We start from the raw sequence: 23,160 nt of genomic DNA on the forward strand, positions 1-23,160 counted from the left end.
GAGGAATAGATGAGTGAAAGGGGTCGATAAGATAAGCAGCTTGGTTTTTATATACATTCAACATAGCTGATATGAAAAGACATTGTACAATTAACAGGACAAAATTGAACGTTCTTGATTACAAAAGACGTGGTTGCAAAATATTCCCTGTTTTCATAAGAAATAGAAGCAACATTCAACCAATTTACATGATAAGAACCGTAAATTGGCATCGCGACAAAAGGGGATCGACTAAACCAGGTTGAATCAGAGAACTACTTCAAAGTTCAGATAGAAGTAAAAAATCAAATGAGCTACAGGCTTAAGGTCATAACCACAGATGAATGAAGGGCTATTAACTTAAAACATTTATAAATAACCGTCAGTCCCTAGCTATTATGCATGCCACTAATGAAAGGAGGGATCACCATTTGTTAAGGTACCTGGAATTCACCAATACCAGGATATTTCCAACCATGCCGTTCAGGATAAGAAGGATACCATAGCTCTCCACACGGACCTAATCCAACTTCAATTTCTGATATCATTCCTTCCTCAAAAAACTAATCAAATTCAACTCTAAAGCTCCTCATGTAGTCGAAGTAAACCTGCATTGGTTCCATTATAATATAACAGAATAGAAACTCTCAGCATTAAACAGTAAGAATGCATAGGGTCTGATTCTTAGAGAAATTCTTCCATTTTCATCCGAGTCTCACCGATTAAAACTTTCACCCAAAAAAACACTCTCTGATCAAACGAAAACTCCAAAACCAATTCTATGGTTGATTCAACAGGTTTATACTATAAAGAAAACAACGATACAATATGGATACCTAGTCTTTTTTTGGTGGAAAAGAATCTTGTTTTATACCAGTTGGAAAACAATGCTTTTGTTTGATACAATCTGGTCTTGGTTAAAATCTAGTATCATTTACAGAAAGGGGGAAAAAAAGTAGTAGCAATATACCCATAATACGCTGCAACATGCTTGCATTTCTCCGCACCAAGTGTGGTTAATCATGTCAGCATCCAGAATCACAACCCTGGGCCTGATAAATAAAGCCAACTAGATACTCGAGATCAAAAAAGGTGAAACTACATGCATAGAGAACTAAAAATACGATAGAAGTCAGTTCTTTGCAAAACCAACAATTGCATTTACCAAAAAATGAAATAAAAATAAAACCCAACAACCAAAAAAGAGGAGCATGTGCAATAGCAGTCATGTAAGAGTTCAGTTCGAAATTTCAGATTAACCCATTACATCATTTCTATAAAAAATATTCCAATTATGGCATTATCATTGAGCAAAATTAACATGTTGGCAAAAAAACAAATCTTATGAAAACGGTGTGTGGATTTATAGTTAACCAAAGCATTGATTATAAAACTGACATCTAACTGAACAAAAGAATAATCTTTACATTGATAACATACAAATGCAAAGGTGATATCAAGTTTTTCAACTGCTTCCCCCCAAAAAAAAAAAAAAAAAAAAAAAAAAAAAAAAGAAAAAAGACATTTATAACTTGTAAGTGGTCTTGCTAACTACACCTTAGGTTAAGTCCCAAACTTACAATATTTGGACGTATGATGGTGAAACTGTAACATTGTTCTTTGCATCCAACATTAATTCCTTGAAATATATGTAGTAAAATTTGGATCATCTACTTTTATCTCAAGGATTACCACAACTGTGTCTTTCAAATTTTATCTTCTCCATTACTTTCCAGCCAAAAGAAGAAAAAAAATAGGAAGCTACACACATTTGATAACAGAAACAGAGATCACTTCCAGAACCTGTTGGGATAAAAATGGCATCACATTGCCGGATAAAACACAAATGTTTGTGGCTGCCAATACAATATGTGGAAATACATATACCAGCCCAAGCATCCTTACAGTATATAAGCAAGTAACTAACATTTTTCTCTGACTTGACCATATGATTTTTCAAAAATGATGCTCCAAAGCACTAAACCGGCACAACTTGCACCCACACCAAACACCAATCCAATACTTTATCTTTGCACAATTGTCTCACGATCACATAATTGTTAATTCATAACACCAACCAACCCATGTTACTGGTACAAAATATAATCACCTACACCTAATCATCTTATATTAAGAAGACATCATACAATAACAATGAATGTTTTACACTCTGCAAGTGAAGCAGCTTTCATTTGCCAATTTCTCAAGTGATAATGCAAGCTCCATTGCTGGATAAAAAAATAAGGACTGAGAAGACATCAAATCCAACGCAAACAGCAGATAAAATTGAACCCAAAGGGCAAAAGCCTTCTCTAACAAATAGATACATATAAAGAGTCGTTTGGGATATAGATATGGGTGTACCTGGAAGAATAGAGACGCACTGAGTCGGAGAGAGTAAAGAGAGAGTTGAATTTCGGAGGAATACTGGACGACGACGAACTGCGCAGCCATAGCTGTTGGTGGCAGTGATTCCGCTGCGAGAGACAGTTTGAAAAAAAGTATTCAATAAATCTTACAGAACTATAATAATTCAGTCATGAGCTTCGAATCATTGGCATTTCAATTTTAAGATAGTATTAACTGTTTACAAAATTAGAAGCAGCTGATGGCATAGCATACCGGTTTCAAGCATGCTAAAGTTGGACATAATCTTCGGTATGTAGAGGTGTTTTCTTTTCTAAGTCTTTCTTGCAACAGATCACAGCTGGTTTCTACAAATTTGAAAACCGAAGCTGTTAGTATGGATGTCTGTTAAATTTAATCTCATAACAGTAGGACGTATAAGAAAACAAAGTGAAGGCGCATATATAATCCATGTTTCCCTCTTTTTCATCTACTATATCAGAAAAATGTGAGTGCTAAATGAGTGCAGTTAAATCAAAAAGAGTTAACAGAGGCATAATTGGAGAAAGAAAAGGTCTTTATATCAATAAAAAAAAAATGCTTCATAGTTGGACATAGAAAATGAAGAAAATGATTGGATGAAACAAAGAAAGGCCCTTAAAATTTTGACAGAGGCATTCTCAGCAAGTTAAAAAAACAGAGGCATTCCCAAACAGAAGATACAATATGCAGTAAAAGGAAAATATTACCTGAGGAGGAAAAATAAAAAGCAAAAAGTAAAAAAATTGTAAACCTCAGTAGCAACATAGAATGCATATGAATGAAGCAAATTTTTTTTTTCAAATGAAAACTTGTAAGAAAATAAGAAAACCAAGTGAATAATACTTGAATCAAGAAAGTCCCCAACGCAGCACCGGGGGGGCATCTTCACTGATAGCACCAATCCAGAACTTTAAAGCAGCACAGTCCAACAAAAGCAAATCCATATACAGCTGAACAATTATCCGCCTCATGTGGTGAACAAACATGCTTTCCAGCTGATACTCGTACATGCTTACCCTAACTTTTCTCATGACCTGGTTAAAAAGATAATAGCAATCATGACTAAGAAAAAGGGAGTCAAGTTTTGAAATATTTCCAAAGATGTTATAAGAATGAGCCCAAAATAAAGATTTCAAAGTGCACAAAGTTCATGCAGAAGTGAAATTCTCTTAATCTCAATACAACATCTCTGCTGTAAATAATGGTGAAGCCTGTAGCCCAAAATTAGTAGTAGGATTCTAGGCATCAATCCATCAACTATCGAACGTTACGCGATCTACATAAACCGATAAAGAAAAAATATTGCTCTGAAATAAAAGAACTGATCATTTAAATTATTCATGACAGAACCAATTTTGATTTGAAATATGATGGCCAAGAACAAATCACACTTCTTTTCAATGCTGACCATGAATTTTCAGAAGTTAGAGAAGATTTTTTAACAATTGAAAAGACAATGGTCACACATACCTACAATTAACCACCAATAAGCGTGAAGTTTTGCATGACAATGCAATAGCAGCTATACAGGATGCCATTCTAGTAGTCATTGAGAATGATTCTCTTCATTCATTAGAAACTAAAACCAGAGAATGAAATTAAAATTGAACAAAACCATAACCCAACCGGAGTTTCAAACCAACCTAAGCACAGATTCAAACCATTATGCAAACACATCACAACTTGGTGTTCTCACGCGAAACACATGCAAAAGTCAATACATTTGGTTGTTTTTATTAAAGAACCAGGCTCAACTTAAGACATAACGATTGCACATTCCACCATAACAACAGCAAATAAATATACCTCAAAAGCCAAAGGGCGAAGTGCTGTGTCCAACCATCCAAGTTCCTGAAATACGAACTTCGGGATTGAAAGAAAAATGACCTGGTGAATAAATTTAATAAGTTTACGGATTAGTATTCTGAAAGAGGATTGAAATATTAAAAAAGTAATAAAAGGGGTAAAATTCTATACATTGAACGACAGTCTACCCTAAACCCTGTTTTTGAAGATCAATACATTTGTTGTTTTTATTGAAAAAGAAGATATTTACTTCCATAAACACATTCCTCTTATGAACTCCAAAACGATATTCAATTGTAACTATAGTCTTGTATGATAGTTTCCTAAGGTCTCTTAATCTCAAAACAACATCTCTCCTGTAAATAATGGTCAAGACTGTAGCCCAAAATTAGTAGTAGGATTCTAGGCATCAATCCATCAACTATCAAACGCTACCCAATCTACATAAACCGATAAAGAAAATATATTGCTCTGAAATAAAAGAACTGATCATTTGAATTATTAATGACATAACCAATTTTGATTTGAAATATGATGGCGAAGAACAAATCACACTTGTTTTCAATGGTGACCATGAATGATCCTCAGAAAATAACAACCATAAAAAATTAAATCTATTTCTAACAACAACATATTGTTTTGAACAAACCAACAACAACAACAACCACCATAAAAAAGCATAAAAAAACAGAGCATTTGATTCACAGGGTTTGTTCAAAGGCATAAAAAATTAAATCTATTTCTAACAACAACAACCATAAAAAAGCTATCCCTGTGAATCAAACCAAACAGAAAATAACATACATAAACAGATTTGTTAGGAAACGATTAACAGTGCATCATATGTGAATGAACAAAAACCAGATGCATAATGTATTTTAGAAGGATAAAAAAAAAAAAACTCAGCATTTGATTCACAGGGTGAGGACAACAACAAATAATAGGGTAATGAAAAAAAGGGGGCAAAACCAATACACACAATCTACCTATAATTAAGAGTAAGGGATATACATAAGGGAGATTATATGCAAAATTACCTTGATTTCCCTAAATGGTATAAGTAAACTTTTCTCAAGCTTGGAGTCCAATCCCAAAAGCCGAGCAGCAAACTTAAAGTGTCTGTTCGTTGCCACTAATGCATTCATCTTTGCTCCTTCTTCAAGTGTCTGCCTCAGAAGCTAAAATCAGCTACTTATCACCTCCAATCTCAGATTCTGCAAAAGAACAAACCACATGCATGAGGATTTATACAGTTCTTCGTTTTACCTAAGGTTACTGGACCAGAAATAAAAAACGAAATCAGAGTGCTTTACTTTGTGAGGTTTGATTTGTAGAGGACTGGAGCTGGGTTTGGTTTTGGCTTGAGGCACTGGGAGAGGAGTCGAAAGGGCAATAATCTGAAATTACAGTTCTAGAAATCAAAATATATTACGGAAAATAACAAATAATTTGTGAAGCAGAGCAGAAGTGGGATTTACCTCAATGCTATGTAGAGGGTTTGGAGGATGTCTACCTCGTAGTGGTCCGTGCAACCAATTTGATAAGAAGTACTCTGAATCTCGTCAAACCCAGACGGACTTATATCAAACGTGTGCAGCAAAGCAAGAATAGTTTGAATTGAAAAAAGATCTGTTTGTGTGAAAAAAAATGAAATAACACATGGGAAGCATTAGCTTGAAAATGGATAAAAGGGACATATATGCCTGTTCCTCAACTTCATCTGATAGGTAAAGTTCATCAGGCAAACCTTCTAAAGCCTGACCGAGTCTTTCATGAACCACATGAAATCTAACCATGATTGCCTCGCTTTCAAGTGCCTAAATTACCGCAACAACAAATAAATTAATAATTCACGGTTCCGAATTTGAACATCTATTAATTTTCAAAGGGAAAAAGCCTAACCAGATAAATTTTGCTCCCTGGACAAAACACCCACAACCCCACGTTTAAAAGTATAAAAAACCCTCCACAAATCAGATACCAGAAATAAGATCCCTTCAAATACGAAAAATTTTGGGATCGAAACACAACAATATCCAAGAAAAACAAACAATTCGAGAAAAACAGTGAGAATAAGGTACGAATCAGAGAAAGAAGTGAGATTTAATTACCTCTTGAAGGGATCGAAGGGATCACGAAGCAGAGATGGAAGAGATCGATGCGGACTGTAGGACGCATGATCGAAGTCGCCAACCCGTTGCAGAGCAGCTGAGAATGTTTTAGGTTTCTAGCGTTTTCGGAAGACCCAAAGAATACACACACCTATGCTTTCCGCTCTGTATCTCTCTCCCTGTCCATCTCTCTCTAAAATGGGAGAAAATCCCATGGATCCTGTCAGAGCACCCACCTAAATATCTCTCTCACTCAGTCCAAACCCGTAGCTCCCATCTCTCTCCAATCTGTCAAGCCCTGTGTCTCCCTCCTCTGTAGTCGCTCTGTCCCCCTCTCTCCGCTCGCCACAGGCACACCCAGCTGTCTCCGAGTCAAAAATGGGAGCGATCGTCTCTCTCCAATTTGTCAGCCGTGATGTCCCCCTCCTCTCTCATGCCGAGTCAAAAGCTGAGATGCAGCCAACGGCTGGAAATTGGTCCTTAAGCCTGAGTGGCAATTTTGTAAATTAAGAGAAAACTGGTAAAAGCATCTGAGTGGCAATCTTGTAAATAAACTGAAATGTCGTCCAAAACACTGTTCATATGAATAGTGCGATTTCCCTTCCTACTTTAGACTAAAGTAATGTCCAATGACTAGGATTACATATCAGCATATTTTTATTTTCATACCAATATACCCCTAAAATTATGAATTGTTATAAATATGTAAATGCACATATAACTGCTTTATAGGATTAATGGTTGAATGACTTCCTTAATTGGGAGTATCATCCCCTTTACGTTGAAGTTATTGCAGCAAAGAAGGCTCCTTGTTGTTCCATGAGTTGCAGGTGGCTACGCTTCGGCTGTTTTTCAGGGAAACTCAGTTATAACACTTTTTTTGCATTTCATTCCTCATGTCCGTTTTAGTATGGTTAAAGGGAAGCAAACATTGTGACTCATAGGTAAGGCCAGGTGGGAAAGTTATCCGAATGCCACTATAAAAAACACTGGAAATAAAAATTAGTTTACTCCAATACCTTAAGTCAAATCAAGTAGAGTAGGATGATACATATAATTGGAGAACAATAAATCAATTGAAATAGATTAATATATAGCCACAATTCACACTCTCTTCATAGGTGGTTAGATGGAGTGACTTCATGTAATTTACATGAAATGTATTTTTATTGGACTTCATGTACTTTGCATCAAATATTATTTTCTTTGATTATGTCTGCTGTTTTCTTTTTATTTATTCAATTCGCCGTCTAGAAATAAGGAGGCGTGAGTAAAAGCTAAAAATAGCGTTGGAAAATCAATTCATCTCCCTTCAAATGCTTTGAATTATCATTTTCTTAGAATAGTAGCAAATTCAAGCGACAAATAAATGGAAATTGTTCTTTTGCATGAAGTTGGGCTTTAATAGGCCTTCGTGTGTCTTGTTGGTTCTTTTAGTAGGGTTCTAAATGTTGGCCCATTACACATTTTCTGTAAAACGTGATTTTCAAACTCTCATTTTTCTCTTGAACACTAGTATATGTATCAATAAGGACCTCGGGTTTTCATCACGAGCAAGCCAGTCTATAAAGCACCACAAATTTGTTTTAAAATGCTTTTAAAATAACTGAAAATATTTTTAAAGTAAATATTTTTAAATATTAAAAATAATACTTTTTAAAAGAAGCATCAAGTTACTTCCAATCGAGTTTTAAAGGTTAAAGTGAAGGGGGGCAGAATTTTTAAGAAATAACAATCGAAAGGAAACAAATTGAAAAAAATTGAAAAAAATTGGGAAGCGAGCTTACGCGTTAAGTCGATCAGCATGACGCGGCTGCACCGTCAATCTCTCAAAGATAAGAGAGATTCTGTACGCTCTGTCACTCTCTCTCTGTCTATCTCACTGCTTGAGGATTCCCAACCAATGGGCAGTCACCACCTGCACCACTGACCAGTCAACCCACAGCCACAACCATGGTTGAGTTATTTAGCTGCCACCGTTTCCCTAAGCTTTTCATAATTATTAGGGTTAGTTTTCTATTTTCCCCCTAAACGTTTGTGCTTTTTTTCACTTTGGTCGTCCAACTTTCTTTGGTCTCAAGTTGATCGTAAAGTTATTAATCTATCAAGAACGATAGGGTATGACTTTCGTTACGAGAGTTGACAAATTAGCATAATAATATCTTGTGAGGAGAATTTGGATAATTCAATTACTTGACTGAAGTTTATTTGTCTAAAGGACTAACAAAACAACCAATTTAAATTGGTCGTTTTGGTTTGGAGTTATTATTTCTCGTCATCAATTGAAATTGATGGAACATAATATTAGTTTTTACCTTGGAAAATTGAGTACAAGCCATACGGTCAAATGATATGATTGAAATATTGAAAGGTGGTTCCAGTGTTTCTCTAATTCACGAAACTCATTATCAAGTATCAGCTAAAAATTGTACTTCGTCTTCTTCCACCGACACACATAGCTTAAAACATTCTCCATTTTTATAATTTCTTTCATAGTTGATAAAATATTAAAATCTATGTTTATTTAGTGTTATTGAGAAAAAGTCCGTTGCCACTATATTTGACATTGTGATTCTCTTCAACGAAAAAACAATCTTGAAGTATGCCTACCACTAGCATTGTCAGGTTATGTAACTAACGTCATCGTATCGTGCTTAAGAAACTTTTAAAAACAAAAGGATCAAAACGAAAATATCATTTACGTTGAGGGAGCAAATTTGAAATAAATTTAATTATTATTCAATTATAAGGTGAGCAGGAGCAGCTTGTTTGTTTATATATAGAAAAATGCGTACGGATAAGACGACGCGTGTCACCGCAAACAACGCGTTTTCATCCTCCTTTTAATTCTCCCCGCACCGCCCTATTTATGCACTCGTCTTCTTCCTCGCTACTCCTCTCAACACTTCCAGGGCCGCCACCACCTACAGAGTCTCTCTCCTCTGCTTTGCTTACTTCATCAACGATAAGAACCCCCAAGTCCTTCCAATTCCCGCAGCACACTTCACTCTCCTCGCCTCTCATCCCTTGCGGAAACCCATTTCCCAAAATTCTAAATTTTCAAAATATTATCTTGAAATCCGATTGATATCACAACAACCCAATTTCCCAAAATTTTTAATTTAATCAGAAAAATCGATTTTTTTTGAGAATTTGAGTTGATTGAGCTGCTTTAATGGCGTCGTCGGAAGACGTGGGGAGCATGATGGAGCCGTGGGCTTTCAGGCCCAACACCTTCGCGGACTCCTGCATCTCCGACGCCTTCTCTCGTGACACCAAAACCCTCACCATGGCACTCCAGAAGTCCATCTCCAGCAACCCGGAGCTGCTCGATTTTTCCTCTGACGATTTGTTCATGCCGTTTCTCAACACCATCTTCCAAACACCCAAGACAGCACCCACCCCCACCGTTTCTGGACTTTCCGGCTCGGACGACCTCGAGTCCGTGGCCGCACCGCTGAAAAAGCAGCAGAGAAGCGTGATTCCGGTGGCGCATGGCGGTGGTAAGGTTTCGAAACGGAAGTCGCGCGCGTCGAAACGGTCCCAGACGACTTTCATCAACGCGGACCCGAGCAACTTCCGACAGATGGTGCAACAGGTGACCGGAGTCAGATTCGGTAACGGACAGGTCACTATGCAGTCGGTTCTGAAGCCGGAGCCACACAGACCCGGTAGCCTGTTGCCCGGAGGGGTTGGCGTCTGCATGCCGACACTCGATACGTCGGCGTATCTTTTGGATCATCACAATCATGATCAGCAGCTGATGGGGCCCACTTCGACGAGGATGGCTACTGGGCCTTGGCATGGGCCCAACACGACGTTGACCGGGTCTGGCCCAGTGTCTTTTGGCGGGACGGGTGGCGTCGACGTGGCTTCTAGCGGTGGCGTTGCGTCGGGGGGATTAGGTTTTGACTCGTTTGCGAGCTTTCCCACCTTGGAGTCGTGGAAGGTCATGTGAGTGTGCGGAGAGATCCGTTTGACTTTGACGAACCATCATGTGACACGTGGGCGGTGATGTGCACGATGACGTATCTCTGTGTCTGTTTTTTTAATTAATTTTGGTTATTAGTGTTTTGTTTTGTTCCCTTAATTTAATTTCTTTTGATTAGCAGTGGAATTATGGTGTATTGACCTTTCATTAGTCCAGCTTAATGAATTAGAGTTTTGTGCATATTAAGTTTTGCATTGTTTTACTCCTTACCATTTAATTGGAAGTCTCGAGATGCGTGACAGAGACATATTAAAGAGATCATATTTCATGTGGTTTGTATTGCGTATATGTCAAATGTGGTACGTAATGTGTATATGTTACGAAGGAATGTTGTATGCATCACTTGTTATATTGTTATCATCTTCATTTGTTAGCTTGCTTAATATGGTTTGTAACGCTAATTGCCTTAGTTTCAAGTTCGATAAATGAGCGAACGGTTCGGTGTATATTCCTGTTTGTAACGCTAATCACCCTAATTTCAAATTTGAAAAACAAATGAACTAGTTGGTATCACTGTTCTAAAAATCTCCGCTTAGCGCCGCTTAGGCGCTAGGCGGTTGATTATCGTCTCGATTAATGCTTAGGCGTTTGAAAATTAAGAAATGTCTCATAGACCTACTGAGGCGCCTGCCTAGGCACTCGTCCAGACCCGCCTAGGCATCGAATCACTTAGGCAGAAAATAGATAACTTTCATTTTGTATTTTATTTTTTTTAATAAATTGTAAGAGACTTGTCGAATACTTAAATGAGCACACACTATATGCTTGTTCCCTATATTTTCATTATGTTGCAATACTTTAAATATAAACATACACTTATTTACATGAAATATAATGGATTTAGTTAAATCCGCCTAGTTCGCCTAGATCCTGCCTAGCCGTCTAAGCGCTAGACCCCAGCTCAGCACCTGACTAGTGCCTAGCGTCTTCTAGAATCTTGGTATACGGTACAGTTTGTAACGCTAATCACCATATTTCCAAGTTCGATGAATGAACAAACTAGTCAATAGTCTCCATCTTTATTTTCCCCATATTGAAACATGCCAAAATCATTTTCTTGTGACAATTGTCTTCTCATCTCGATTTTGGAATAGAACTCAAATTCAAGGATTGAATGTGACTTAACGTGGAGTTGAGCAATTCAATATTACAGTTTGGTACTATTCATTTTCATTTAGAAATAAGAGGTCTTAGGTTTGAATCTTGTAGATGGCAAATTCGATATCAAATTAGGTTGTTCATTGTGTGGTTTAGCCAAACTCTATATTTCATTAATGTAAAAATATCGATATATTCAAAAAAATAAAAATAAAAAATAACGCAAAGTTGAGCTGGACTTGACCTTAAAAGAAAACTAATGACTCATTGGATCGTTAATTAATTTAATGAGAGGGACTAATTATGCGCTTTGTGCATGCATTCTTTGAACAAAAATAAAGGAAAAGTGCTATATATTACTTTGGCGATTAAGATAAGATTATGGTTTGAGTATCTTTTTATATTAAACAAAAAACAAAGCATCCTGTCTCTCTATCTGATTGCATATCTTGTTGTCCCTACTTACATCCTAAAGTCAATCCTTCTAGTAAGTTTCATGATTAAATATAAAATTCTCCTTGATATTTTATTGCCAACTATTATGTCACACCGAAATATCGTAAGAGTATTTTTCTTTTTGACTATAAAAAAATGCAAGTATGAGCCGAACACTTAAGACAAAAGAAGTGCAATAAGGCTTCAGAAGATCAATAACAAGAGGCAATTGAGTACTTTAAGCTAACGAAAGATTAAGTGCAAAATCGAGCGCAGTAACATTATAGGATGCATTAAACAGCAGATCCAATTAGTAGAATAAGACTTACTGTTGTTATAACAGTTTGAAGTGCACAATTGAATTCTTGAAGTGTCATCAATTTATTTAGCATTTTTGTTGGAAGAGAAGTGATATTTATTTTCTACTCTTTTTTCTCGTCAATATGTTTATATTTATTTTTTCATTTAATTTATTAGATTAAAGGAGTGAAAAAAAAAAACGAATGAAAATGGTTTGAAAACTTTGAGTTTTAACGATAAAGACAAAATAAAGGGTAAAGTGAATAGTATCAAGATTAAATTTTTAATGTAAAAATGTGATTTTTCGTTAAAGTTTTCAAAAAAAAAAATATATATATATATATATGAGACAGGAACAAAAGGAGAGTACAGACAAAAACAAATGGGGCCTGAAAAACCGAAAATGATTTACCTTGTCTGAAAACCTCATTCAAAGGCCCAAATGGTCCATTGAACAAATAAGGCCCAAATCTTAAGGAAAATGAAGCCCCAAGAAGTAGGGGCATTTTTGTAATTTCAGTGTCTTCCCTAAAACCCCCAAACTGCTATGAAAATCTTAAACCCTAATACAGAGAATTTCTGAGTTCTGGAGCACGAGGATTTTTGCATCTTTAATCCAAACAAACAAAATACTCTAGCTTTTGATTTTTGTGGGGTTTAAGGTTTGACAAAAAAAAGAATGAGGATTGTTTTAGGAAGACTTCTGCAGAGGATGCCACTGAAACAGGTACTTCACCTTCCACTTTCAATTCAATCAAACACTTCTGTTTTGTATTTAATTTGTATTTTAATATGTTTATTTTATTTCTCAAGCTGAATTATCAAATGGGTACTTCTCAAATTGTCAATTTGAATCCAAATCATCCAATGTTTGTTCAGTTGATGATAAAAATGGGTTCTTTAACTTAATTCATATGGTTCTGCTGTTTGTTTTGGTTTTCGTAATCTTTTCGTATCGAAATTTCCATGTGGGTGTTGCTCAAATGATCATTTGAATTAATAAAAGTGAATTAATGCTGCATTTGGTGTTTTATGATTCGGATTTACAGGCGATTGGACGCCGCGCATATTCAACGAAGAAGATTGTTGATGTTGGACAGCCAACTGCTGCATCTCATCCACAGGTACTACTGATTCTTCACGCCTGTTCATCGTAGCATTCATTGTTCGATATACATTATTTGGTTATAAATGTTGTATGGCGTTACAGTTGTTGGTGGAAGGAGAGATTACACCCGGGATAACTTTGGAGGAATATGAATTGAGAAGAAAAAAGTTGTTGGATGTGCTCCCGGAGAAGGGTTTGGCCATTTTTGCAGCTGCCCCTGTAAAGATGATGACTGATGTCGTGCCTTATACCTATCGTCAAGATGCTGATTACTTGTATATTACTGGCTGCCAACAGCCTGGTGGCATGGCAGTTTTGGGTCGTGAATGCGGTTTTTGCATGTTCATGCCAGAAGCAACGACTCATGTATGCCCAGCCCTTGATAATATTTAACACTATGTTCTATCTTACATGGTTTCAATTGTGGTGGCTTCACATTTCTGTTATTATCGTCATATAGAGTAGAGGTTTCAGACACTTATAAGAAAAAGACTTGAAATTTGATATGCTTACGAAAAAAGTAGCAACTTGAGACATATAGTTAGAATTATAATCACACATCAAATAGTATCTTTATTTTAGTTTTGGTGTTCAAGGAAGAATTTTTAATTTGAAATGTTATTCTGAAAAATGCATGTATGATGTTGCTACTGTTCTTGTAGAGTGGCTGACAAAGTTGTCATTTGGCAAGGCTGCAATGTCATTTTGGCAAGGCTGCAATCTGCGTATATAGTTTAGTAGTTGCTGCTACCTATTTTACAATGATTAAGCTATAGATAAATTCAATAAACAATTTAATTTTTTCTGGGTTTTTCTTTGGTTAGGACGTTATTTGGCAAGGGGAAGTTGCGGGAGTTCGTGCAGCACTGGAAGTATTCAAGGCTGATAGAGCATACCCAATGAACAGATTACGGCAGGCGAGTTGAATACTTTGACAATTTGAAAATTGAAGAAATACTCCAATTAATAACAAAGAATTTGAGTGCAGCCGAGTAATTTATTGAATATATACTTGTATTCATTTCTGTAACACAGGATTAACCATACCTTTTTTGTAATATTTCTTAAAATCAACTACATAGAGATTTCATATAATCAGTATCGTTATAATGAAAGTAGTGCCACTGATAAAATGAATATAACATTGTCGTAGCTGTACTAAAATGTTAACTTGTTTAACCAGAACAACTCCATCCCGAATTAATTTTTAAAATTTGAACTTCTAACTGCTGGGCATTTGTGGGATGACGAGTATTTATGGCCTTAAACTGTCCTCTAACCTTGTTATGCGTGAAAACAATCTTATTTTTCAAAAGTGGTGGTGTACAGCTACTGGACTTCCTTTATTGTGCATGCTATCATTATATATACATTGCATTTTCTTTTACTGACTGCAGATCCTACCAGATATTATGAAGGGATCGTCCGAAATGTTCCACAATGTGCAGACGGCTGTACCAACGTATATGGAATTGGATCCATTTCAGAAAGCAGCTTACTCTGGAAAAGTGAAAGATTCTTCGGTTTTTACCCATGATTTACGGTTAATAAAGTCACCGGCAGAGCTTAAGTTAATGAGAGAGTCAGCATCAATTGCTTGCCAAGTACTTCCAAATCTATTGTATTGCTATTCATTTCATGAGCCCATATCTCCTACAGTATCATATATCATTGCACAATCCTGTATCTATGAACTCAGTTGGGGTATTACAGTTGGAGTTTAAAAGTTCTACTTGTAACTCATGTCGTAGCTTTTGAACAAGTTCACAATTGTTCGATATCTCTGAATAAGGTTAAAATTTAATGTTCATTGGCTTATTCCCTGACTTATATTAACCGATATAAATATTGGTCTTGGACAGGCTCTACTGCAGACAATGTTTCACTCAAAGACACACCCTTATGAGGGTAGGCTAGCAGCTAAGATTGAATATGAATGCAAAATGAGGGGTGCCCAGAGAATGGCGTAAGCTTTTTCCCTTTCTGGATGATCGGATATGACAAATGCAATTTATTGATTATATCCACTTTTTACACTTGAAAATGTGTGGGGGAATGACAAAAGATTGAAATCGAAATTTAGATTTTCATGCTATTGTTTGATAGATGTTCTTCTGTGTCCTTCAAATATCGTAAGGATTTATAATTTCTTTCTCTGTTACCAGATTCAATCCTGTGGTTGGTGGCGGGCCCAATGCTAGTGTCATACATTATGCTCGGAATGATCAGAAAGTGAGCTAAATATCGAATCTACTATCTACTTTTTGTGGTCGCAATATATAACGTTAGAGCAGAAATACTATTTGTTTTGTGTAGACCATAAGCATTTATTCATACAATGGTGTATATACAATCTTTTGCAGATAAAAGATGGGGAACTTGTCTTGATGGATGTTGGTTGCGAGCTTCATGGTTATGTCAGTGATCTTACTCGCACCTGGCCACCTTATGGCAGCTTCTCTTCAGCTCAGGTAATGGTGGTTAAATGCTTCTAGCTTGTCCAGGACATTGTGGAACATCTGTTAATGCTGTTACAAAGTTTGTTTCACTTAAACGGTCACATGTCTTATATTTAGATATAATCTTGCAGGAGCTGCGCACTAAGAATTCAAACCCACCCAGTTAGGCTACTTGTGCGTATTTTATTGTTTGCCATCATTTTTGTCCATCTCCTTAGAACAGAGATATGCTATAGATCAAACAGTTGCTGGTTAGAAGATCTAATATATATTATTTATATCCATCTCCTTGAACACAACATCAAAGTATTTTTCCACCGATGTCTTATCAGTAGAAGCCAAAACTTGGCCACAGCTTTCAGTTTATCTTCTTAGATTGTATTTGAACTCTCCAACTTTGTCTTATTTTTTAGTTCTGTTATTGCATTGTAGCATATTATTGATTAATGAAGCTTATCCATGAGAGGTTCGGTCTATATTTCAGGAAGAGCTCTATGATCTTATTCTGCAAACAAACAAGACATGTGTGGAGCTTTGCAAACCCGGTGCTAGTATTCGAGAAATACACAACTTTTCAGTATGTTCCTTTGAGTGAAGCTGTTCTTTGTCTGTTTATTTCACCTGAAATATCTATTTATTGCACCCTCACATAATCAACAAGACCCTTATCGTACCACAATCACTCTCTCATGTGTAGGTTGAAATGCTTCACCAGGGACTCAAGGAGATTGGAATTCTGAAAGATTCTAGAAGCAGTTCTTACCATCAGCTGAATCCAACTTCCATAGGTTTCTCCCTTCATTGCTAAACAGAAATTTCAGTTTGTTGTTTTGCTATAGGGCATGAATGAAGATACGTTCTTCATTTGTCTAACTCTGAATTGGCTAGTCAAGATGTTACGTACAACCGACTTGGTATATAACATTATTTTAGATCCTAAGTTCCGAACAAAGATATTTCAAGTAATTTAAGTTGTCAATGTTTAAGTTGGTCAATCATGATGATATGTGCCACCAAAACATCTTTTGATTGATAAATTTTCTCTTCTGTTGTCCAGGCCACTATCTGGGAATGGATGTCCATGATTGTTCTACGGTTGGTTATGACCGTCCGTTGAAGCCAGGTGTTGTAAGTTCTCTCCCTTGTTTAAGAACAAGAACTTCTCTTCCTTCTTAGTTTCTCAAATTGTAAGCGTGCCTTTCTCCAATTGTATGCATAAAAGCTGCGGCTAAATATGTGCAAATTGAATGTGTCATTCATTGTAAACATGAATTTTTGACCAAATTGTTTTGTTTGTGCAGGTCATAACAATTGAACCAGGAATCTACATCCCATTGTCTTCTAACTGTCCTGAAAGGTTTTTTTGGGCATAGTTTTGTTGACGAAATAATTGCTTTTTCCAACTTTTAAATGCTAAAAATCAGATTCCGTACAAGTTAGGCCCATGAGTTACGCTTATACACAATGAACAAGCGGTTGATCTCAAAGAGGTTCAATTGGCCAGTCCATCCCAGAAAATGTTGTTAATCGGACAAGCTCAGTGTGCAAACATCATACATTTACCTTTTCTGCTCTACTGCTCTGCAGTGGTGAATTTGAATGTGAAGCTTTTCACTCACCTCATACATGGGGAATTTATCATGTTACCATGTCTTCCAACCTTCATGCTTTAAATGTTATCATACACAAATTGATGTATTGGAGATATATGATGCAGGTACCGAGGCATCGGGATAAGGATTGAGGATGAGGTCCTCATTACAGACACGGGTTATGAGGTATAACTTTTAATCGGTTCATATGCACTATATGGTCATTCTGAGCCTTACGTTATCTAAATTTCAATTCTAGTGTTATCCTTAATGTTTGCAGCTTTGAATTTCACCATGACTGAACTCAAATTGTTTGTACGAACTATATTTCATCTTTATGCAGTAGGGTCTTGGTATTCAATTATGGCATTGATTTTTTTTCCTTATTTGGTCCGATTCTAGGAAGCTGATCTTTGTCGTTCGATTAAGAAGAGAAATTGGTAACTGACATTAATTTTTAACTTGTTATGATTTCTGTTTAATGTTAATAATCTGGGTAGGATTGGACCCCCTAGTCTCGTTTGATTGTCCTATTTTCTCGATTTTCTGTTTTATTAATGCCTCTTTGAGTAGCCATATGAATTGGATTATGATTTCGTAGAGGGATTAGTTAGGAGGTATAGATTATATCCATTGTCCATGACCAAGGCCTTTCCGAGAGGATTCTTTCTCTTTGCCATAGTTGTCTTCCAAGTAGCTGCAGACATTCTGTATCTTCGATCTTTTTGTAGTTGCTAAAGAACTAGGAGGGTGGATTATCATGTTCCTAGCCCTTCCCTGTGTTTATCCTCTGGTTTGTTCGAGGTTAACAATGCAGTAATTATCGATTTGCGATCTGATTCACTTCGAGCAGATGTAAATCCATAACAAGTACGACATTTTTGTGCATGGCAGGTTCTGACTGGGTCAATGCCGAAAGAAGTTAAACATATTGAATCCTTGCTAAACAACTTTCCCCATGGAAGTGTAATGGAGAACCACATTGCCGAGGGAGCTTCATCCAGTTGATGTTCCCTTGTAAATTATACAAAGCCCATACAGACGGGAGGAATTCACTCGTAAGGCGCTTTCCGAGACATTCATCTCGTTTCAAATGCAAGGAGCTTATAACTTAATTGTTGTGTATCGAAACTTTTAATCTACATGTGTTTCCGTTTCGTTCTGTTACTATCATTTCTGTATGTAATTGCCAAGAATGGTATAGACATTGGCTGATTCAACGTACGGCGCATCTTATCATGCCCATACTTCATTCGTAGACGGCGTTGTAGATCGTATTGTATCCATTTGGTCTACAAAACAAGTTTTGCTTCCAAACTGCTAATGATGACAGTTGCTCCTCTCCGTAATAACTTTGACGTGCGCTTGTATTTTTACTAATGACAAAGTGATATTCTAAACTACTCTAATTTACTGGAGAGCAAAGAATTCAAACTTGCGTGTAAGATGACAGACATATTCCCCTAATCAACTCGCGTAATTTGCATTTGCTTGAACCAATAATGCTACCGGTTAGATATTGTTTGGGTTGGAATTCAATGCATAAATCTTTACGGCACATGCCAAACCTAATCCCAAATCTTTATGTCCCACTCGTTTTCAATAAAAGTTGCATGGAGGAGTTGACCAAGTGAAAAGTCCATTGATTGAAAGCAATTGTCCAATTCATTCAATGTGCATTTAAATGGATTAGCACAACAGCCAACTATAATATAGTTTGGGCTTTAGACTTTTATGCTCTATTGATGGTTGCACTAGGTGTTTTTCAGATAGCGATATTTTAATTTAATCTAAATTACGAGACAATGGTCTTAAAGTAAGAATAAGATTGTGAACGATAAACGTTTTTTTTTTTGTAACTCTTGTAAAATGAGAAATTTTATTGGCTTTGGTTCGCCCGTTACGAGGCATAGGTAGAGAGAAAAGGGGTAAAACTTGAATACAAGTGGATAGGTTGTTTGTTACTCTAGCAAATTTGGATACGCTCAAATTTACTAGTAATTCTTATTATTTACTGGAAAGTTAGTGCAATTTTAGATGATGAGGGCTAATTTATGTTGTGAGACCATGATTATAAGCAATCAGTCCATATTAAAAAATTTCTTCTCCATTGTCCTCATTTCTCGTCCCTTGGAGTGAGAGATTTTTCAGTATACTCGAAATACGGAGTGATATGCTACTTGTTATTATAAAATTGGAGATTTTTTTTTTTTAAGTGCATCTCTAATTGTATAATTACATATATTGTTCCACCCCTTGTTACAGGGACACTAAAAAATCTCTCACTTCGAGAACATACGATAAAATTGTCTTTATTTCTAAAAAATATTTATAAAATATTCAATTTAAAGTATAAATGTTTTGACAATTAAAAAAAAAACGTTATCTTTACCAAACTTTCCGTGAATGATGATAACATTTTCTTGATGTGATTTTTAACTCATGCCCTTCATAACAGCAGGTTCATGGATCCAACATGATTGAATTATAAAATAATAACCAACTAGTAAAATGCATTTTTTCCGGCTCAAGATTGTGGTCATACTCTAGCGGTGGTAGTGACTAGTAAGAGTATCCAATCTTCCTATAAACTTTTAAAAACTCAGTAGAGTACATTTTCTTTATTTGTCTATCGACTTCCTTGGACCCAACTTTTCTATCCAAAGAAAATCAATGATAAAAAATTAACAAGTGAATATGAGAGGTAAAAATAAGTGTGTAAATAGCACTCTACGTAGTATATTACACAATATCATTTACGTTTCTCTTATAGTCAAGCTAGAAACAAGATTTGCTTGTTTGTTTGTTTGTTTTTCCAAACAAATGTTGTCTTTGAGATTTGAACTAAGTCCCATTAAAATAGCGAAAATGTGTGCTTCAAACAAAATGTAACGTGAAACGGATTCGAAATTACAAAATATGCCAAAACTTCCAAAAATAAAATCTTACAAATTAAGAAAACTTAACACGTATAATTGGAACATCCTAGGTTGTGAATTAACTTAAAAGAAGAAACCGTGTAGGCTAAGAAAATGTATAGAGATGGGGCGTTGACCCTTTTGGGTAAACCAAGTTTACAAGTTTCTCCAAAGTTTTGATTAAGTAATAATTTTACAAAATGTGGAATTCGCAGACCTCTTCCTCGTAAACTTCACTAAGTTGCCCCATTTTTGGATCATCACCGACTAATTCTTAGTCTAGTGTCAAACGTGAGCATATCCAGATTGATTATAGCTACTGTGTTTTCCCTCTCTGAATTTAAATTCAAATTTCCTGTTCAGAAAAAATTTAATCTAAGAAAAATTTATATCCCAATATTGAAAAAAAAATCTAGATGTGCTGTATTAGTAGATGCATGTAAACTACGGTCTCGTTCAGAAAGTGCTTTTAAATGACTGAAAACGTTTTTAAAGAAAATGTTTTTGAAACCAATCTTAGTAAATGCGCAAGTTAATCCACTTCTTATAGGAAGCACATCAAGTTCTTCTAAAACTTAAAAACTTTTTCTCTAAAAGCAATTTTAGTTCTTTAAAAGCACTTCTCAAACTATTACATTTCTCGCCTCAATTTTTGTTATATATAATAATCTTTAGCTCCTTACATGTCAAGTGAGGAATTGGTTGGATGGGAGGTAGCAGCAAAATTTGCAGGAAGCACATCAAGTGCTTCTAAAACTCAAAAGCATTTTTTCTAAAAGTATTTTCAATCATTTAAAAGCATTTTTCAAACTATTACAGTTCTTCTCCCAATTTTTTTTTATATATACTAATCTTTAGCTCTTTACATGTCAGGTGAGGAATTGGTTGGATGGGACGGAGTAGCAAAATTGAAGTAAAAGGAGGTGGGGTGTGATATCCGCACACCCTATTTTACTTATAACATATTTTTTTAATTTTTGACCGTCAGATCGGATAAATTGAAGAAGATCAACAAATATAAATTATCAAGAGTGTGTATATAGCACACCCCAAAGGAGGTGAGAGTGAGGGGCCGTGAGTTAAAGGGAATGTAGGTGAGGCGGTGTAGGTTATCGTTCCCCAACCACAACACACGTGGAGATTTGTTAGTAATTTCACCGTAACTCCTCCCAACTGTACCATAAATGTGTGCATTCATGGGGTCCTCAATGCCCCTACCATTCACCTAAATTACGGGCTGCCCATGTTTATTGAATTAAGTTGGTTTTGTCTTAATTCAACTCAATCATCTTTTGGTTTTGGTGATAATTGTCTCTCGGAGTCGTTATTAGAGAAATTCAAATAGAAAGGAGTGTAAGATGACATTTTTAGAGCCACCTTTCTTTTCTAGAAATGTCATCATGCCTGGGAAAGACATTATGAATTAAACTGATACCTGATTATTTAGACGTGAGATACACACTTTTTCGATGATTTGATATTGGGTTGTTCATGTATGTGATAATCGGATTTCATGTGAGGCCCACTTATTTTATGATTGCAAGATTCATCAATAATCAAAATGATACTCAAACGTAACATACACATCTCAAATAAGTAAACAAATTATAGTTGTGAGTTTGATACTTAATTGACATGATTATCCCGATATAGTGGTGCAACTTGTTATACGTGAACATTTACCAAAATATTTGTAAATAGTTAACATAAAAAATTCAAAATCATTTCAATCTTCCCTTGTCATTATCGTATGATTTACCAGCGTCATGAATTGAACTCAGAACCAACGTGTGAGCTGCTGATCTGCAATTTGCCCCCAACAATAAAATGGTACGTCTTGCAAATATTGAAGACATACAAGGGCGAAACTCCAATGGCATTTTGGTAATTTAAACAATCTACAAGGGCAAAGTATCACCTCCACAACTACATAAACCCCATCACTTCCCACTTCAATATCCACACCCACACATTTTCCAGTTCCCAGAAAAGCCCAAAAAACCCAACAAACATAAAAAAAAAAAAAAAAAAAAAAAAACCTCCAGAAATTGAAAAGAAGCAGATCAAAAAACCAAAATGTCTTCTCTCATCACAGCAGAGATCAAGTCCAAGGCAGATGAACTGTACCATGGAGATGAAATCTGCCAACAGAAATCAAAGGAGCTTCTCTCAGAAATCTCCCTCCCCAACGGCCTTTTGCCCCTCAAGGACATTGAGGAGTGCGGGATCGTGAGAGAAACCGGCTTTGTGTGGCTCAAGCAAAAGAAGAGCTGCACCCACAAGTTTGAGAAGATTGGCAAGTTGGTCACCTATGCTCCTGAGGTCACGGCCATTGTTGAGAAGGGCAAGATCAAGAAGCTGACAGGGGTGAAGACCAAGGAGCTTTTGGTTTGGGTGCAGCTGAGTGACATTTACACTGATGACCCTCCAAGTGGGAAGATCACCTTCAAGACCCCTTCTGGTTTGTTTAGGACTTTTCCTGTAAGTGCTTTTGAGGTTGAGGGAAGTGCTTGTGGGAAGGATGGGAAGGAGAAGAAGGAGGTGAAGGAGGAGGCCAAGGGAGTTGTGGAGGTTTGAGTGAGGGATGAGGTGGAAGATGATGAGTGCAAGAATTTGTAGCTGAATGGGAAGGCTTTTGGGTCTTTGGGATTTGTAGGGTTTCTTGCATTTTTTTGTTGTGGTTATGTTGTTCCTATTTGCATGAAAGTCCTTTTACTAGTAATGAAATGAAATTTAGTGTTTTTCTATGAACAATTTCTTTGTTTTATTGAGTTTGATCACATGAAGTTTTAGTGTTTTAATACGATATTTTAAATTGTTCTAATTTATTCAAATTATACTTGCAATTTGGGTGCAGTAGCGTATTGTTTTAATCAATTAATCCCACGATGCACATTGTTTTGATCAACTCACCCAACGACGTACACTGCCTTGCGACGCACTGTCTTTCATCAATTGACCTCACCATGCACAAA

The 23,160-nt window shown here is 36.2% G+C and overlaps 4 protein-coding genes across 5 annotated transcripts; 3 read left to right on the forward strand and 1 right to left on the reverse strand.

Annotated features, from left to right (window-relative positions):
* Positions 1-206: 206 nt before the first annotated feature.
* Positions 207-5,804, reverse strand: LOC137746243 (uncharacterized). Of its 2 annotated transcripts, XM_068486319.1 has the most exons (9): positions 5,652-5,804; positions 5,487-5,570; positions 5,211-5,387; positions 4,174-4,254; positions 3,211-3,401; positions 2,602-2,693; positions 2,344-2,456; positions 950-1,031; positions 207-587 (listed from the first exon to the last, which is right to left on the reverse strand). In XM_068486319.1, exons 5-9 carry the CDS (start codon positions 3,248-3,250, stop codon positions 543-545), a joined length of 372 nt encoding a protein of 123 aa, XP_068342420.1. In that variant the 5' UTR covers positions 3,251-3,401; positions 4,174-4,254; positions 5,211-5,387; positions 5,487-5,570; positions 5,652-5,804; the 3' UTR covers positions 207-542. The 2 variants fall into 2 exon arrangements, with proteins under 2 accessions (XP_068342420.1, XP_068342419.1); XM_068486318.1 differs by lacking the exons at positions 207-587; positions 950-1,031; positions 2,344-2,456; positions 2,602-2,693 and having other exon boundaries at positions 2,897-3,401.
* Positions 5,805-9,175: 3,371 nt separating this feature from the next.
* Positions 9,176-10,455, forward strand: LOC137745328 (calmodulin-binding protein 25). The gene has a single exon (XM_068485272.1). It carries the CDS (start codon positions 9,460-9,462, stop codon positions 10,240-10,242), a length of 783 nt encoding a protein of 260 aa, XP_068341373.1. The 5' UTR covers positions 9,176-9,459; the 3' UTR covers positions 10,243-10,455.
* Positions 10,456-12,658: 2,203 nt separating this feature from the next.
* Positions 12,659-18,590, forward strand: LOC137745684 (intermediate cleaving peptidase 55, mitochondrial). Its single transcript, XM_068485682.1, has 14 exons — positions 12,659-12,835; positions 13,158-13,232; positions 13,319-13,582; positions 14,041-14,133; positions 14,614-14,820; positions 15,079-15,182; positions 15,382-15,448; positions 15,580-15,687; positions 16,160-16,252; positions 16,373-16,463; positions 16,733-16,803; positions 16,977-17,032; positions 17,393-17,453; positions 18,162-18,590. The coding sequence occupies exons 1-14, from the start codon at positions 12,788-12,790 to the stop codon at positions 18,273-18,275; spliced, it is 1,452 nt and encodes a 483-aa protein (XP_068341783.1). The 5' UTR covers positions 12,659-12,787; the 3' UTR covers positions 18,276-18,590.
* A 3,574-nt stretch (positions 18,591-22,164) lies between these two features.
* LOC137745667 (uncharacterized) lies at positions 22,165-22,939 on the forward strand. The gene has a single exon (XM_068485663.1). It carries the CDS (start codon positions 22,262-22,264, stop codon positions 22,760-22,762), a length of 501 nt encoding a protein of 166 aa, XP_068341764.1. The 5' UTR covers positions 22,165-22,261; the 3' UTR covers positions 22,763-22,939.
* The last annotated feature ends 221 nt before the right edge of the window (positions 22,940-23,160 follow it).

Source organism: Pyrus communis, chromosome 9 (assembly GCF_963583255.1).
Source record: "Pyrus communis chromosome 9, drPyrComm1.1, whole genome shotgun sequence".
In the NCBI taxonomy this organism is placed as follows: Eukaryota; Viridiplantae; Streptophyta; class Magnoliopsida; order Rosales; family Rosaceae; genus Pyrus; species Pyrus communis.

What these genes read in the sequence shown, in the direction of transcription:
- LOC137746243 (XM_068486318.1), bottom strand. Translation starts at nt 5,318, where the DNA reads ATGAATGCATTAGTGGCAACGAACAGACACTTTAAGTTTGCTGCTCGG. An exon ending in TACCATTTAGGGAAATCAAG is followed by an intron (nt 4,255 to 5,210) that starts GTAATTTTGCAT and finishes TTTATTCACCAG; the next exon opens with GTCATTTTTCTTTCAATCCC. An exon ending in TTCGCCCTTTGGCTTTTGAG is followed by an intron (nt 3,402 to 4,173) that starts GTATATTTATTT and finishes CTTTTTAACCAG; the next exon opens with GTCATGAGAAAAGTTAGGGT.
- LOC137745328 (XM_068485272.1), top strand. Translation starts at nt 9,460, where the DNA reads ATGGCGTCGTCGGAAGACGTGGGGAGCATGATGGAGCCGTGGGCTTTC.
- LOC137745684 (XM_068485682.1), top strand. Translation starts at nt 12,788, where the DNA reads ATGAGGATTGTTTTAGGAAGACTTCTGCAGAGGATGCCACTGAAACAG. An exon ending in ATGCTCGGAATGATCAGAAA is followed by an intron (nt 15,449 to 15,579) that starts GTGAGCTAAATA and finishes AATCTTTTGCAG; the next exon opens with ATAAAAGATGGGGAACTTGT. An exon ending in GAGAAATACACAACTTTTCA is followed by an intron (nt 16,253 to 16,372) that starts GTATGTTCCTTT and finishes TCTCATGTGTAG; the next exon opens with GTTGAAATGCTTCACCAGGG.
- LOC137745667 (XM_068485663.1), top strand. Translation starts at nt 22,262, where the DNA reads ATGTCTTCTCTCATCACAGCAGAGATCAAGTCCAAGGCAGATGAACTG.